The following is a 17,970-nucleotide window of genomic DNA, read 5'->3' on the forward strand; positions in this document are numbered from 1 at the left end:
GATCAAGTCTTGATGCTTTCCCTGAGTTCAGACGCTCAAGGCTAGCTCACTGCCACTTTAAGACGACACATCTTTATCTCAGGTTTTGGCTGGTTAATTACAGGGAAGAGTCCCATGGCTTTTCCTGCCCTGGCTAGCTTTAAACCTTGTTCTTCAGATCTCAGCCTCCTGAGTAGCTAGGATTACAGGCATGAGCCACCACTCAGCCCCTGGCTTGGGCTCATTTTTGTGGTCTTCTCAATAATCCACGGGAGCTGTCAAACTGAGTGGCACCACAACCCACAGCCAAAAGGCCATTTCAGGCTATACATAGCCATTTCTGCATACGAGCTGTTTCTAAACAGTCTTCCAGGTAAGTGTGTGTGTGCGTGTGTGTGTGTGTGTGCACACGCATGTGCATTTAAACACATCTATGTGTATGTAAAACAATTGCTGAACTTTGAAAAGTTTAGGACAAGCTGAACTTGGTGTCAACATTCAGGCTTGCTATTTGAGGACTTGTCTATGGCTAAATGGAGCAATAAGCATAGCTGAGCACTTGGACCTAAGTTTACAGCCTTCATACCTCCAGAATCCATTCGTGGAACAGGACAAAACATTCTTGGGGCCTCTAGTTTGGGAGCAAGTGCACTTTTGAGCTAACAAACTGTAGAGAACAATGAGCAAACACTTTTTCTCACAACCTGACATGTCACCCACACAGTCTCCAGTCTCACAGGTGAGGCATAAGAACGTATTGTCATGGGTTAATGAAAACATGGCTTCTACCGTCTGCGCCAGTGACTAAGTGAAGTTCCATCTCTCTAGTTCAGAGGGTGTACTTTCCAACCTTGACATCTCATATTTCTAGAATGTGTGGAGGTCCAAGGTCAGCTCATCTGGGCTAGACAGACCAGTGCATACAAGCTCGGGAAGACCCATCGAACATCACAGGTACACAAAGCCACAGGCAAGGCAGCATTCCAGCCCTCCTTCCTGGGCATCTTTACCTTCTTTGAAGATAGCAACAGGTTTTGGACTGGCTCAGAGCTGGGAAACAGCCGTGTCTCTTCAATGATGTGCATGCCGTTTTCCAGTTGGACAGCTTTGTGCAGGGAGCCCTGTGCTGCAAGACCAAATCCACAGGTGGGGCAGAAACCTCCAGAAGGACTCATCAAAGACACTGATATCAGAGCAAGCACTCCTTCTTCACTTTCACATCCCTCACTCACTGAGATGCTGAGACTAAGAGGACAAGTCTGCATCACTAATGAAGAAGAAAGCCTTGCCAAATAAACCATTGCACACTCTCGAGTGACAGGCTACTCTGATTTTGATCATGAGTGGAAGTCCTGTCCCAGGGTTGATCCCAACAACCCTCATCCACAAAGCCCTCAGTGAGACAGGAAGGCAGGTTTCATGTGAGGTGGCTCCTGAGCTCCACTGGCTCTGCAGGACTCAACTAGAGATGTCCAGTAGGTGAGCAGAAGTAAGGTGGGAATGTCCAGTGAGGAGTTGGTGTCCTGCCAGCTGCTATGACTGATTCTGGAAGGCACTGCTGAGGGAAAGTGTGCCCCCCAGGTCAGGTCCCTCGTCAGCCTGGCTCCTCCCTGGCTGCAGGGACAAAGCCTACCAGCTGCACTTAGGGATGCCAGGCTGCTCAGTGCTCACAACCACTACATGCACTGCAGTGCATGACCCGCTCCCATTCTCCAACCACAGGGCTTCTTTGCACCAGCCCACTCTGCCTCTCTGTGAGCATTCCAGGCAGCTGTGAGCTCTGCATCTGGCAGGCCAGCTGTGCTAGCACCTCAGGAATCTTTCACTCTATCACAAACCACCAGAGTCCCCTCAGAGGAGATGCTCTGTCATGGAAGCACAGGGGATCATAAGGAACTTCCCAGTCTTCTTCCTCAAGGACACGCACATGGCGACTGCAAAGCCCTCGAACCCACCTGTGCCGATAAACATGACATCATAGAAGGTCCCGTCCAGGGCCTGGGTCCTGTCCACCACAATCTGGGTGTAGCTCACGTCTTTCTTTACTAAGGTGGGCCTGTTGCCTATTGGAGTGACAGAGTCCCCTACCAAAGGGTGTTCTCTGACGAACAGCAGCGTTCTGTCTGGTAAATGCAAAGAGCTGTTGTAGTTGGCTGCACGCGTCTGGCTGTTGATGCACTGTGAGGATAAAATTTCCCGGGGTTACTGCACCTGACCGAGCACACACCGGCAGTGAGGCCAGGGGCAGCACCGCTCATCTCCAAAGATGGAGGACAGCAAGAGATGGCCTCTCCACAGCAGTCAGAGAGACAGTGTTTAAGCACAGGCAGAAGATATAACTGTCCTTCACACACAATCTGGGGAGGAACTATGATCAGAGGACAGAGGGTTTCAAATGGACAATACTCATATGATGGAAACATACCAACCAAACCTTGCTGAAAAACAGGCATAAAGGATAAAAGGTAAAGATTGTGTAGCATCCTTTCCCTTATAAACAAAGCTCCAAATTCATGAGCATAAAATGCATGGGTTACTCAACCCAGTTCCCAGAAGCAATAATGAAAAGAGCAGTTTCAGATATACAGAGAAAGTCAGTCCTGAGAGAAGCAACATCAAAGAAGCAGCCAAATACCCATTTAAGACACTGGAAACAATGAGCAGGTATTCAGATTATGCAGTTCTCTGCAGGAGACTGAAAAAGAAACGGTTCTAATTGTAAGATGCGATAATGTATGACGTTAATTGTACAAAACTGCCTGTTAGTACCACAGCTTATCGAAAGAGATTGTGCTGAGACTTATTACCCAGCACACAGAAGAGAAAGGACCTTAGCTCAGTGCTTGAACCCAGAGAGCACCGGGCCTCGGACAGAGAGGATAGTGTGGCCAGTTGAACCACTTGCAGGGAAGTTCTGGTTCCTCTATAAAGTTTCAGTCCCTGAGCCTGGACCCTTGAACCAGAAGGACATCCCTCCCTGCAGCCCTGTCGCACTCACCATTCCAGGTCGAGGCTTGGGTACTTTACCATGGTAGATCAGCCACTTGGGGTAAAAATCCACACGTGCATTCTGCATGTAGTTCCCATGAGAGAACACGGCCTCCACTGTGGACAGTGAGTAGGTACAGATGGCAGACAGACCCACACTGTTCCTGCAGAGGGCAGGCTATTTAGGTTCCTGGGATGCAGCAGGCCAGAGGGAAGCACCCCAACCCACAGAGGGCACACATACAGCTGTGATGTGAAGAGTGCATAGATCACAGGCTCCTTATCTGCTGGGGGCCGAAGTATGAAGGCATCTTGCAATACATTAAAGAACAGGCCTAGGTCTGAGTGGAAGCAGAGTAGTTTGGCCTTCAGGAAGGATGTCCACTTATTCTGTAAAATCTTTTGGCCACCTTGATCATCCTGTAATAGGAGAGATAGGACGTTACAGGCAGTCTAGATGATTCTACAATCAGGTAGTCTACCTAAAGTGTATAGTCCCTTTTCAAAGGAATGGTTCAGACAAGATCTATTATATGAAAGAAAAGCACTGTAACAATGCTGGCTTAGATTTGACTATCTTCATCAAAATGAAACATAATACAACAATTTTCTCCCTAAAATCTCATGTGATGATAGCTAAACCAGACACATTTACATCTCCCCAAGCACTGCTGAGCTCTGGCTCTGAAATGGCTTCTGCCTTATCTTCCATGAGTGTGACAAATGTGAGAAGGTGAATATGGGAGGGCCAGGCAGTGGCAGGTAATCTCCACCTGAGGCTGGATGTCCCTCTTAGAGAAATCAACCCTCTGTGCTATCATGAACACTGTTCTAGGGATCTCTAGTAATTATTGCTAATCTTTTATTGTGCCTAATTTGCATATTAAAGTTTCTCATTCATGCATCTGTGTAGGGAAGGAAGCATATATGAGTTTTGGTAGCATATGTGTTTTTAGGAGCCCATTGGGGTCTTGGAACAAATGTCCCATTTGTTAGTGGGAACACACTGAACTGAATCTGGGAATTGTGCACACAGAGGATAGGAGATGGAGACGCTTCTTTTATGTTAGACACAATGATTTTCTATCTCAACGGTGAAGTCCTAGGAGGACAAATGAGGAATTTTCTTTCTGACGACCAGCAGGGGAATTTTCCAGCAGGTCTGCGGCCATTTGTCTGATGGGCTTTTGAGTCCTGCGTAGCAGGGGAGGGATGTGTGTGCACAGGGAGGCAGGGACGGGGCCTGTGCTCAGACCAGCACTGCCAGGTGGTTCAGGACGAGAACTGGACTCTCACAAGGACAAAGGAAGCCACGTCAGACCAGACCTGTAGAGACCAGAGTCTTCTGTTTGGTTTAGGGTGGGGGAGGCAGTTCACAACATATCCCAGGGTATGGATCCTGCCATACCCTGTAAAGGACTGGGCCAAGCTGGGTGTGGTCGGTGTGTTCTGACAGCCCCAGGGCAGGAGGGGAGAATGAGAGCTCTTAGCCCCTTGTGCCAATGCCATTGCAAGGTCCTTTGCATGCCTGCTGAGAGTTCTGCACTCACCGTGCCCACCTACCACACCACGTCAATTTTATGCCATATGGCCTCATTGTTCTATCATTAATGAATACTGCTAATATTGTTCTATGACTAATTTATGCATTACTATTTCCATAGGTATATATATATGGAATAAAACTGCATAAATGACATTGAGATGAACTCAGGCCTGCAGGTTGAGGAGTGGGCATGTATAGTGGATGACAGTTAGGGAACTGAGTTAACAAGCTGTGGACAGAGGTCTTAGTTAGTAAGATGCTAGTTAGATATGTCAAGTATGCACAACAGCTATTTCCTGCCTTGCATTCTAGACTGTTAAGAGAGAGGTATCCAGAGTGGGGGGGGCAGTTAAAACATCTGGTTCCATCCATTACTGATTGTGTTTTCCTGGGTTCCAATGCTCTATCTAAGACCTGTTAGTCTGCTTGCCCTCTAATGCCAGCCAAGCCACTCAAGACAATTCTCTGTGCCCCATAAGCACCTGCATGTAGTAGCATCCTCGCCTCTGCCCCTCCACACACTGGAGGCTTTGAGACTGACACACATTTTACTGCAGATTTCACTTTTTACACTTAAGGCACAGATTCACGGATGTAGACTGAGAGCTTCAAGAAATGAGATTTGTAACTCGTAACCAACTTCTCCTAAGCTGAGGAGGCCTCAGGTCAGCGTTGAGAACCACAGCTGTTCAGTCAACTGCATGGTAGGAGAGAATGTCACTTTTGTCCCACAGATACCACTGGAGCCACCAAGAACAGGAGCTCAACATCGCAGAGGCCTCTCCAAAGAGGCTTCTATGACAGGAAGGGATTGGGTGGCAGGAAAAGGAGCATTTCCAGAGCTGGTCCCACAGGACAGAAGACCAAGGCTAGCAAGCAGCACTCACCACACACACTCTTGCAATGCGGGGGATCTTTAACTGGAAGAAGAAGTCGTACTCCACAGACAATTCTGTGAAGAAGAAGTAGACCTTGTTCTCATCACCCTTGACGCCGGAGGGGCTTTTGCGTATCACTTCAGCATGGACGAAGTTAGGCTCTGTAGAGAGAAGAGACAAGATTGTCCCTGCTCATGGAGTTTTGTGTTCCTGCCTGCCCCCGCCCCCCGTGTCACAGCCAGTCACTGCAGACTTGAGGGCATCCCTGAAGGACATCTTAGAATGTGAGTGTCACATTATAAAGAGACTTCAGTGTGGTGACTGATGACAGTCCCCAGCGTGTCTCCTCCTGTCTCATTCTCTCTAACCACGCATAATTGGCCCTGGTGTTGGCCTGGTGGTATAGGACAGTTCTACCATGATCATCCCACAAGCTTTCGGGAACCGCTTAGCCAGCAGACAGACCATCTTCTGATTTAAATAAATGAGTCAATCCAGTTAGCCCTGACCACAGGAAGCAGATATGCTAAGACTGTGCCATTGGCTGGCCCCCTTCAATGAGTTGGTGGCTGTCCCTCAATATAGGCCATAGGACCTGCCAACAGACCACGAGGCTTCAGAAAAGCCCTGGGCCTTACTTTCCGGCACCCCTAAGGAAAGCCCAGCTAGAAGCCTCCTAGCATCCACCTGCAATTTCAGACCTCAGCCAGGTGTTGGCCTAATGCCTTCTGACCTGGCCCTGGAAGCTGACACAAAGACTGCATCTTTCATGTCACACCCAAATGATACCCATCCTAATGGGAAACCTGTCATTTCTCCACTTGACATTTCAATGTCACTTTTGGAAGTGTTTGAAGTCCATTTTCAGGGAAGAAGATCGAAGGCACACCTTTAGATTCATAAAGGGTCCCTAGCAGTTCCTGTGGTTCCACTGTGCTGAGGCTGAGAACTCAGGACTCTCACAGCTCAGTGACAGCCAGAAGGGAAGTCTACCAGAGCATTCCCTTCAGCTAATAGACCTGGTGTCTTACCATGCAGCCATGGGATGTCAGATTCCGTTCGCAGATGAGTATGGAAATAGGTTCGGGAGATGATGAACTCACTTCCCAAGAAATTATATGTTGTCCCAGCATAAAGTTCTCCATCTATCCAGGCCCAGAAGCAGGGAGGACAGAGAAATAGGATGTCAGATGAGCCCTCTGTTGCATCAGGGAAATGATTTTCTTTTTTTGTTCCACTACTGATCTTAAACTCAGAGTCCAAAACCTCAAGAATGGCACTTTCCCACTTGAGCCACAGCTCCACTTCCAGCTTTTGGTAGCTTATTGGACATAAGAGCTCCATGGGATTTCCTACTCAAGCTGGTTTTGAATTGTGATTCTCAGGTCTCTGCGTCTCGCTTGACTAGGGTTATAGATGTGAGTTCTCAACATCTGGCTGAAGTCAATTTCTTTGTAACTGCATTAAGCCTTCAAGTGGAAGAGATAAGATTTCCCTAGATATCCCTAGACTTCCCAGATGCCATATCCACTTTGTACCTTGATGACTTTTCTTTGACAAGTGTTACATTGAACTGCATTTTTTTCCAGGTCTTGGGCTTGAGCTCATTGCCTCAGCACTGTCCTTGGACTTTCTCAACACTAGAGCTCTACCACTCGAGCCACAGCAACACTTCCAGCTTTTTTCTATGTATGTGGCACCGAGGAATTGAACCCGGATCATCGTGCATGCTAGGCAAGCACTCTACCACTAGGCCAAACCTCGACCATGAGCTGCAATTTTTGAGTAATGGAACCCAAATGAAAACTTCCCACAACAAGTAAAATGACAGTAGCATAGCTGCTCCTTCCTTTACCATGGGCTTCATCCTACTTCAACCACAGTAAAACATTGGAAAGCAAAACGCCCTTTCCGTTTAGCCCAAACACAGGTGACCTCACCTGCAGTAAATGTGCTAAGAACACAGCCTGCAGGTAGGAAAAAATCACTTCATCCAAAGCCTTCTTTGTAATATTCCCATGTGACATACACTGTGCTGAAGGTGAAGACGGAATGGGTGCAATCACAGAGTCACTAGTGTATGGCGCTCTGTTTCAGTAGTGGATAGCCATGAGAGTTAAGGAGCACTTGCGGAAGAGTTCCGTAACGCTCATCAAGCAGATGCCTGGGGCTCACGGAAGATCTGATCATTGTATACCAATGATGAATATAAAGCAGTATGCTAAAATGTTGAGCTGGTTATTCCTTGAATGGTGAAATCAAATCTCTTTGTGCTAGGTAAGGGGGTCTATGAAAACAAACACACATATCTGCAAGGGCAAGCAATGTTCAGACAAGGCCAGGAAGGAAAGAGGAAGGAAAGCAGAGATCAACGCCTGAGTAGGAGCCCGTAAGTGTAGGGGGTGAGGAACCTGAGCAGAAGGACTCACCAACCATGGTGGATGTATAAGTGTGTGCAGGGTTAAAAGGACACTTTCCTCTGCCATCTTGCTTTATCCACAGAAATTTAAAGGATGTTATGTTCTAAAATTAAATAATGAGAGAAGGAATCATAAGACATCCGATTTTCCATTATAACAATGTGTCTTTATACCATTTCATTTCATAGATTCCTTGTTCTGGGAAGACCAACAGAGATGAGAAAATGCATGCTGGACTACGGGAGACTTTCCCTTGGAGACAGGGTGTATGTCACCTAGCTCCATCTCCAGCCTGGTACCTCAGTCCTTGGTTGAGCTATGAAGGATCTCAAAGCTTCTCCTCATATGGAAAATGGAGACAGAGAAGTTGGTAGATCGAGAGTTGTTAGGAAGGCCAGTGAGAACCACAGACAGAGCATGTTTAATAAGTGACCATAGAATGCAGCATTATATTACAATAACACAGAGAGAACCACAATATCCAAGAATCAGGTAATGGGGATTTTTTGTTAAAAATAAAAAGACAAATAAAAAGTAGACCCCCCCCCCATAACATATGCCAAATGGACCCATGTTCTCAAATCTCAAAGCAATGACAAGCTGCACTGATAGAAAGGACAGGCCAGGACTTCAACCATGGAGTAATTTCTTTACCTAAATAAGAAATAAAGTGGGTAGAACCAACTGGAAACTTATCCAACCCAGAAAAGCAAAATGAAATAACAGGCAAAACTCAGAGAAATGTCGTAAAATGGTAGCTGAGATGCTTTCTTCCCTGATAACTCTTTGATGAGCAAAAACCTTCTAGAAAACAGCTTTTATTTTTTGTACTTAAGCAAAAAGAAGTGTCTACCTTTTAGGACTCAGGTTGTTATAGCTCAGAAACATCTCCTTCACTCCTTAGCAATGTATAATACCAGCATCAGAGGGCAACAAGTATCACATAGGACCACTGAATGGATCTCACTGCAAGAATTGTGTTTCCTAAGTTAATTTTTTTCTCATGTGAGACAGTGTCTCACTCTGAGCCCTGAACTCCTAATCTCTTACCTTAGTCTCTGGATTGCTTGCTAAGAGTACAAGCAGATGTCACAACCCCTGAGGCATTAAATTCACCATTAGAACCTCTAATGAGGTTATACTTTACTGTGTTATTTCTCTGATACAAGGCTGAATTTCATTTTCAGTGCTGAAAATCAAACTCAGGGTCTCTTGCATAGTAGGTAAGTATTCTACCATTCCTGATTCCAACTTGTACATGCTAACATTTCCATGCATGCATAAATGTTCACTGCTCAGGGCCCAGGAGCATGGCCTAGTGGTAGAGTGCTTGCCCAGCATGCAGAAAGCCCTGGGTTCAATTCCTCAATACCAGATACACAGAAAAGGCCAGAATGATGCTGTGGCTCAAGTGGTAGAGCTCTAGGCTTGAAAAAGCCCAAGGACAGTGTTTATGCCCTGAGTTCAAGCACCAGGACTGCCCCACCCCCACCAAAATACACCACTCAAATCCAGGCATCAACATACTGTCACATTCTTTCTGTCCTCTAGAAATCCAGGCTGAGTGCTTTTAGCTTCCACAAATGAAAGAGAACAGGAAGCACTGGATCCTGTCTGTGTCTGTCTGGCTTAATTTACCATGATCTGCCCTCACTCCTTTCCCATCTACCTTGCCGCAAATGACACAATTGTGTTCTCTCTCTGTCTTGTCATAACACAGTTTACGGAACTCAACATATCCAAAGGAATTCCAATCACTTAATGTATGAATAATACTCCATGGTTGTAAATATACCATATTTTCTTTTTTATTCATCTATGGATGAGCTATTAGGTGAATTTCGAATCTTAGTGCTTTGTTTTCTACAAGATAATTTTTGCTACTTTATATCTACCCAATCTAGCCACTGCCCAGGCTGCTATGAGTAGGACTGACCATGAAGTGAATCTGTGTACTCACCAGATAGTCACACACAGGCTGGAATGCATTGGTCCCACACACATACAGGACATCATATGTTAATTGCTGCAGCACTCGCATGTAGTTGAAGCATTCTGTCTGTGGGGAGAGAAACCCCATCAATAGCCAGCCACTACAATGCCCTCCGCATCCCCACTGTGAAGTCTGCTTGGCGCTGCCTTGCCTTTCCTCTGGTTTCACATCATAGCCATCTTCTCGCAGCACAGGGCCAGTCCGCAAACACCTAAATCCTAAATTGAACTTGGCTATTTTTATCTTTGTCATGTTCACACGCTTTTCAGTTTCTATGCCAATGTTACTTCAGTCCCTAATTGACAAAGCCCTGCTGACCAAACAAACAACTACTTTTACTGTTGACTTCAAATTATATTAAGGACACCTCTGTACAAAGACACATTGGGACAAAAGAAATTCTGTAGAACTAATAGCAATAACTAACCTGTTATAATGAATTATTCATGCAGGCTAATTTGGCTACATTTGTATTACAGAAGAGTCTAGAAACTATTTTCTTTGGGAATTGTTTTCTAACATTGTATGATCAATAATAATGAGCTAACATTATGCCTTAGTGAACCCAAGATTTTTTTTTTATCCCGTAAAGACTGTATATGATTGTAGCTTTAAAAGTCCTAACAAATGGTATTTGCTAATTGTGCTAAGGAAAATGGGCCCTGTTAATGAATTTTAAATGTTTGGTTAAAAATGAAATGGTTATTTAAAAAGAAAAAAGACATTTATTGTACTCTCACAAGCACACAAACCATTTCTTGGGGTGGACTCTGCCTCCCATGGGGCACTGCCCTCTGCTAGAACACACCCAGACTGGAAAGAAGTTTTCTTCCAGTCCTACTCTCACCTGAAGGGAGAAGCTGGGCACAGAGAAGATGTCACCAATTGTCCAGCCACAAGACTTCAGGGGGACTAAGTCTCCACAAAGGGACCCACATGTTAGTTAGGGCTGACAACACTTGGATTGTATGTGCAACAGTCAGAACTTGTATAAGCTTAGGGAAGGGTTTTGGCTGTGTCTGTTTGGAAACTGTTGGAATTTAGTTCACAATCGGCCAAAGGGAGGGGTGGGAACCCCAGGTCACTCTCTGGCTCTGCGCAGGGAAGCCAGAGCCAGTGGCCAGATCCCTCTACCTTTAAGATCCTGCAGTATGTGTGAGTGTGATTCCACCAGTGCCCGCTGCCCTTTGGCTTCCTCAGGGCACACTGGGTTTCAAGACAAATGTTTTAGGAAAAGTGGCTAACCTGTTCTTACATGTGTCTGGGGAAAAGTGTGTTTTGTAAAACATTTCATTTTCAGCTAGTCAATAATGGCTGGACTTGGCTAAAATTCAGCTGCCATGTGCAATGCATCCATAACTAGGTTCTAGAAGTTTGAAACCTGGGCATCTGCAGGTACCAGGTGCGGACAGACCCAACAGGAGTGTTCAGCCCCTCACCACACCTAGCTACATGCAGAAGATGCTCAATCTCAACTGGGGAGATTAGGCAACGAAAGAAAACACGTGAGGTCTGTAGTTGACAAAAGCATTTACCTCTTTTGATCTCCCTTTTCCCACGCAGTCTGCTTTGGTCTTAGCTGAGGCCTTCCAGTGTACCTAGTAGAGAAGGATGAATAAAAGCTAAACCATGGGATAAACACTCACAGCTCAAAGGCATATAGAGTTCAGAGGCCAGATGTTTGTGACACGAGGTAAAACCTCAGATTTGAGAGGATGACTGGGGAGCCATGTGGGGCTTCCTAAATATTCTGATTATTGCCCTGATAGAAAGTAGTGGGCCATAGAAGGCTCTCAGAACCTTCTGGTCCACTATGAAAGAACAGCAGAAACTAAAGCATTAAAGTGGGAAAATGATCTTGTAAAAGTCAAAACACCAAGCTTTGAGATTCACCTAATAGCCCATAAATAAAAAAAATAAAAAAAGAAAATGTGTTATGTTTACAACCATGGGGTATTATTCATACACTAAGTGATTGGAATTCCTTTGAGATGCTAAGTTCAGTAAATTGTGTTATGACAGTCTACTGAAATGAGAGAGAGAGAGAGAGAGAGAGAGAGAGAGAGAGAGAGAGAGAGAGAGAGAGAGAGAGAGAGAGAGGACACAATTCTGTCATTTGTAACAAGATAGATGGGAAAGGAGTGAGGGCACATCATGGTAAATTAAATAAGCCAGACAGACACAGACAGGATCCAGTGCTTTCTGTTCTCTTCCATTTCTGGAAGCTAAAAGCACTCAGCCTGGATTTCTAGAGGATAGAAAGAGTGTGACTGTATGACGATGCCTAGATTTGAGCAGTGCATTGGTGGGGGGCAGTCCTGGGGCTTGAACTCAGAGCATAAACACTGTCCTTGGATTTATTCAAGGCTAGAGCTCTACCGCTTGAGCCACAGCATCATTCTGGCCTTTTCTGTGTATATGGTATTGAGGAATTGAACCCAGGGCTTCCTGCATGCTGGGCAAGCACTCTACCACTAGGCCATGCTCCTGGGCCCTGAGCAGTGCACATTTATGCATGCATGGAAATGTTAGCATGTACAAGTAACACATGCAAAAGAAGAATGGCTTTTAGAAGAAGAAAGAAGAAGAAGAAGGAGGAGGAGGAGAACAAAAAGGAGGAGGAAGAGGAAGGGGCAGGGGAAAGGGAGAAAGACGAAAAGAAAGGAAGAAAGAAGAAATCTGGAGGCCACCTCTTTCAGCCTTGGCAGAATTATGGTTTCTTATAGGTTGGAGGCCAGAGGTGGTGGTGAAAATATCAGGAGTACTGTCAGCTCCGTACCATACTAAGGATGATCCAGGCTGCTGCCTCTCAGGAATGAGACTGGGAGCTTCTGGTGTGGGGCCTGCTCTCCAAAGCGATCACAGGGCTGATTGCTGCATAAGACAGATGGGGAAACAGAGGCCCTAGACTCCTGCCTTACTTCCCCAAATGACCAGCACCGCTTGCTGGGTGAGGATAGAAACCGATGAAAAATAACAGGAGGGATTATTCAGTGCTCTAAGACCCGCACAGGTTATGGGGCTTAGCAGTTAGAAAGCCCACAGACCTTCTTGGAAGAAGGGAGCCCTGGTGAGGGGTCCTTCTGAACTAATGCAGTGGGTTCTCCCCAAAATGTCCCAGGAGCTGACAAACCACACAGGTGACAACACTGCACTGGATGTCTAACTGGATACACAAGTGGTTGAACAAAATCCCACTTGCCTGAAAACTGAATTTTCTCATCTAACTTCATGAAACCCTGAAGGATGGGGGCATCAGTGGTAACTGGTACTGAACCATATTTCCAGGCTTTTCACTAAGAAATTCCAGCAGGCAGAGCCCCGGGCTGAGGGACCAGGAGGACATGGCTCAGAGGTACAAGACACAGAGAGGAAGGGCTGCATGGGGCCTACAGCACCACCCTGTCTGGTGACTTCTGAGGGAAATAGTATTTGCACAGGGTAAGGCTCTGCAAGCCACCCATGTGTCAAAAATTAGGAATAAGCCAGATGCCAGGGATGAGGACAGAGCATTGGCATAGGAGTAGGGACAGCAGATGCTCACCACCAGCTAGGAACAGCCTGGGCAGAGAGCAAGGAAACAACCCCAGGACACTTGGTACCAAGAGGCTGGTCAAAGCCTGCCACCATTTCACAGCCTGCCACTGAGCATCAACTAAGGACCTGGAGTTGGAGCTTAGCTCAGGGGTGGGCATTTGTCCAGCCTGCATGAGGTCCATTTCCATGGCCTAAACCTCTGACAGAAACAAAACAGGACCAATCTGCAAGCGGTGGAAGCAAAGTAAAGGTGTTTACAAATCAAACCACTGAAACCTCTTTTGCTCTCTGAGTGGCAGTAAGTCCCAAACCCCTTGTGGTGAGGGCTGGTAAGCAAAGGCAGGCCTCCTGCATCTGTCTCCACTTTCTCAATGCACTGAAATGGAAGGATCAAACAGCTTGCGGCAACCCTTTGCAACATATAGGAGTTAGGATTGCCAGTTGAAGAGGGAAGGCAGAAGTAAAACACGATGCACTTACAACTTCGGTGAAAAGCATACTTTGACTTTGTTGCTGTGTGGACTCTGTCTACACAAGGGTCCTGGCTCTCCAGGCCCCTCTTCCCAGCAGGCCCTGCTCCCAGCAAGGGATGTTCCCAGGCAGCCCCACATGTGAGAAGACAAGAGGCCTGCAGTAGCCACTATTAGGATACAAGGAGCGATGTCAAGGTCAAGACCTAACACAGAACCCAGACTGCTTTCTTTATTTTGTCCATTTGGACAGAATGGCTTGATGCAGCCAGAGTAAGAGCTACCTAGGGACCAGATGATTTCATGTAGATTCAAACTAAATCTTGGAATAATAAAAGCATTCATCCATTTGATTGCCATTGGATGGCATGGATTTTTTTCTCATTCTTTTCCATTTCTTGTTTGTTTATTTGGACAAAAAAGAATCTTTTCCACAAACACTGCACAGATAAAGGTGGGACCAGAAATTTTTTTCCTTTTCTCGTTTTTTTTATTTTTCCCAATGCGGGCCTGGGCACTGTCCTTGAACTTTCTCAAGGCTAGTGCTCTACTACTTGAGCCACAGTACCACTTTCAGCTGTTTCTGTGCATGTGATATGGAGGAATCAAACCCAGGGCTTCATGTATGCTAGGCCAGCACTCGACCACTAGGTCATACTCCTGGTCCCAGGATTTTTCTGTAAGGCCACCAAACACAGGCAAGGTGCCAAGTAAGATCAAAGCCTGACCTATGAAACCACAGGAGTGAAGTGCTAGTATAATCACAGTTTTTGGTCATGGTCATGTTAGAAAGTTATCCAAAATGAAAAGCTCAAAGGAACAGTTGATAAGAAATGGCCCCTCAGCACCTCCTGAGATGAGATCCATGAAGGCACAAGGCACTAGAAAGCACAATGTAGTTTATGAGAGCAGGAGAAGATGCACGTTCCAGTGAGGAGATGCCACCCAAAGTAGAGTGTGCCCATCACCCACCTCCTGCTTCTTCTGAGAGATGTTGAGCATGCTCAGTGCAAAGATGGCTTCCCGGGCACCGACGTAGAGCGTATCCTTGTATTCATTCAGCAACAACTCTGAGTAGTTGAAGATCCCTGGCTCATTAAACTGTGTCAGATCTACCTCTGAGGGAACAAGGGGGCCAGCAGGAACAGGAAAGAGAAATAGACCCAAGTGTCATTTATAATCATGGCTGTTGGCTAAGGATTGGGGACAATGACTTTCATGCTGCAGAGGAAGAGAAGGAGCCTCGCAAAGAAAACTACAATGTTCAAGAAACGTGTGTGCAGGGGTAGGGGACACCTCTCAGCCAGGTTCTCTTGTGTCACCCAAGGATGTGTGTCTTCCTACCCCCCTTGTCTCTCCTGAGTTCGGAGATTCTTGTTCAGTGGTATTCTGGGAGGTCCCAGGCTGGATGTCTTCACCTACCCATGTCTCTCATCTATGTAGCTCAGCCATCCACTGATTAGATCTTAAAATAACATGACAGTTTAGATGTGTGTGTTTTTTTTTTTTTTGCCAGTCCTGGGCTTGAGCTCAACGCCTGAGCACCGTCTTTGGACTTTCTGAAGGCTAGAACTCTATCACTTGAGCCTCAGAACCACTTCTAAGTTTTTTTTTCTTCTATGTATGTGGTACCTCAAATCAAACCTGGGTCTTCATGCATGCTAGGCAAGCACTCTATCACTAGGTCACACTCCTGGCACCAACAGTTCAGATATTTTTTTGAAGTATTCTTTTAAGGCAGTCTTAACTAAGTTTCAAACTTCGTGCTTATGATGTGAAATGCCTCTTGGTGTTTCACTTGGATTATCCTACTTTCTACTTCCATACTGCATACTGGCTGGGAAATGGAAGCAAGAAAGTAGATGCAGCCCATGTTCACTACCTAGTGCTGTGTTTCCCATCCCCTGACCCAGAGTCCCCGGTCCCAAGACACAGGTCCTGTGAGAGGAGATAATCACAGCTGAGACTGGAGAGCAGCAAATGTCACAAGGCCTGACAGTTAAGGAACTCTCTCACCACACTCTTCACCAGTGTGCAGGGTAGGAGCCTATCCCTAGAAGGGCCTGAGTCACTATGGATTACAAGAAAGACGTTTCCCTTCAGAGATCCCCTAGTCAGGTCCCTGAGCAAGCCTTGAGCAATGTTTCCCCTTACCAAAGCGTCCCACTGACCAGCAGCATGGGCTGCCTGCTCACGCAGAGTGAGAGGCTCAAGAGCTGGGTGCTGAGCTGTTCAAGCCAGTGACCCCTCTGTCCTGTCCCCTCCCTGCAGCACTAGACCCCACTCAGCACTAGCTCTCACCTCCAAGCTCCCAGGTGATCCTGGGTATGGGCGCAAATGCCACCACCATCCCAAATTCCACCAGTAGAGCCAGGAGCAGCCCTCTGATGGGGTCACACCTCTTTATAGGGTGGAGGGCCCCAAGTGGGAGGTCTTCAGCAGGCAGGCCCATGGCAGGGAGGAGGAGGAGGAGGAGGAGGAGGAGGAGGAGGAGGAGGAGGAGGAGGAGGAGACTGCAGGGGTTGTGTCAGTGGAGATGACACACAAAGCCAGGACCTGGCAGTTGTGCTCAGAGCTGGCAAGTGGTGGATCCCCAAGAACCAGGTATCTCCAGCCAGGTAGGAAGTGGCCTCTCTCTGCTCCAGGGCTTTGAAGATTCCTGTTGCTCTCTTGTGGCCTGCAGAAGAAACACTGGAAGAGGGAAAGGCAAAATCAATTGCCAGGATGTCACCATCATTCTAACAGTGGCCTAGAACTGCATCAGAGCTGAGGCCTTTTGTAGGCCAGACTGGGACTTCTGGCCTCTGTGGCACATCACAGGTACAGGGCAATGGCATGTAGAATAGACCACTAATACCACATGTGGACGCCAGCCACTGGGACTAATGGAAAATCTCTCTTGCTTGTGTTCTGAGCCTCTTGCTTAGCCAGTGGTCCAACCCTTTCCTCCAAGGATATCACCATTACCACCTGCTGTGGTGACCCCCATTCTGTTAGGCAGTGACTTTCACATGCCCCCAGGTGGTACGGGGCCATTTCACCAGGGTTCTCTTGTGCCACACCTACGTTAGCCCACCTGTTCAGAGATGGGATGCTTCTACAGTCCCCGGTGGTTGTGACACAGGCAGAGCACAATGGAGAGGCCCAGACACAAATGGGGATTTCAAAACCACAAAAGGCTACTCTAGACTGAAGCAATAGTATCTTCACCAATTCTCTGGGAATACAAGACAAGATTCCAAAATCAGGCCAGCTTGACCATGGGTCATAATCAAGACCCAGTGGAAGAGGGCCTGAGCCCAAAGGAGGCTCTGACTCATTGTCAGTCCACAGATGTGCGCTCCTGAGAGGAGCATGCTCCCGCGCATGCTCTGTGAAGGCCCAGAAGTGCCTCCCTCCTGGCCCACCAAGAGTGATCCCCATTGTTGATGCCAGGTTCCCTTTACTGTTGACTGTCACCTCCATTTTCCACCACTTTTCTGCACATACTCTATGGGTGTCACTGGGACCAAGTCAACAGAACTTCCCTCCACAGCCCCTGGGAACCACGATCCTCCTCTCCTCACACTTCATTATTTTGAGACCTTGCTGTTTATTTTGAGTCACGGTGTTTCTGCATTGCCTATTCTTGCATCCATGCCATCTTCCCTTCGGCCTTCTCGTTAGCTGGGATGGCAGGCATGTGCTATGACTTACCCCTCCCCTACTTCTTCGCCACATTCAAAGCAAAGCAACTCATATCCCATTAATAGCTCACTGCGTGCTCACTGTGCAGAAATGCATCAGCATCACCAGAACGATAAAAAGTAGATGACAGCCACCATCTCGCTGTGATGAAACCAGGCAATGATGGGACTACAGGTGGCTTGGAAAGTCTAAGCCAGCCTCATCAGGGTTGCCTTTGCCCCATTCTTGAAAAAGGAGAGTTTTAGTTGTATAGACGGTTACCGTTATATAAGTCGGCAGTAAGGACATTTGTTTTTGGACAGTGTCACTCCTTCCCTCCCTGTCTCCAAGTTTAACCCTCCCAGCCACACACACACACAAGTTGTTCATTTTCAATAGTGTCTAGTAAATACCACGGCTGCAGGTGTCCCCCGTTCTCCCTCCATTTCTGTGCCTCACCTTCACAAAGACAAAGAAACATGACAAAATGAAA

At 46.8% G+C, this 17,970-nt stretch overlaps 1 protein-coding gene across 1 annotated transcript in view; it reads right to left on the minus strand.

The window, feature by feature from the left end:
• The window catches only part of LOC150065166 (semaphorin-4D-like), a 17,590-nt gene extending 1,327 nt beyond the window's left edge, over positions 1-16,263 (minus strand). The window contains exons 1-11 of the mRNA XM_090329319.1: positions 16,113-16,263; positions 14,784-14,929; positions 11,340-11,402; positions 9,772-9,870; positions 7,821-7,914; positions 6,423-6,536; positions 5,401-5,552; positions 3,212-3,387; positions 2,978-3,131; positions 1,935-2,157; positions 990-1,105 (exon numbers count right to left, since the gene is read on the minus strand). Coding sequence (XP_090185445.1) covers positions 990-1,105; positions 1,935-2,157; positions 2,978-3,131; positions 3,212-3,387; positions 5,401-5,552; positions 6,423-6,536; positions 7,821-7,914; positions 9,772-9,870; positions 11,340-11,402; positions 14,784-14,929; positions 16,113-16,263 — 1,488 coding nt within the window. The remainder of the gene's footprint in view (positions 1-989; positions 1,106-1,934; positions 2,158-2,977; positions 3,132-3,211; positions 3,388-5,400; positions 5,553-6,422; positions 6,537-7,820; positions 7,915-9,771; positions 9,871-11,339; positions 11,403-14,783; positions 14,930-16,112) is intronic.
• Between the last annotated feature and the right edge of the window lie 1,707 nt (positions 16,264-17,970).

This window comes from Megascapheus bottae, chromosome 3 (assembly GCF_031878675.1).
Source record: "Megascapheus bottae isolate mThoBot1 chromosome 3, mThoBot2.hap1, whole genome shotgun sequence".
NCBI classification, from domain to species: domain Eukaryota; kingdom Metazoa; phylum Chordata; class Mammalia; order Rodentia; family Geomyidae; genus Megascapheus; species Megascapheus bottae.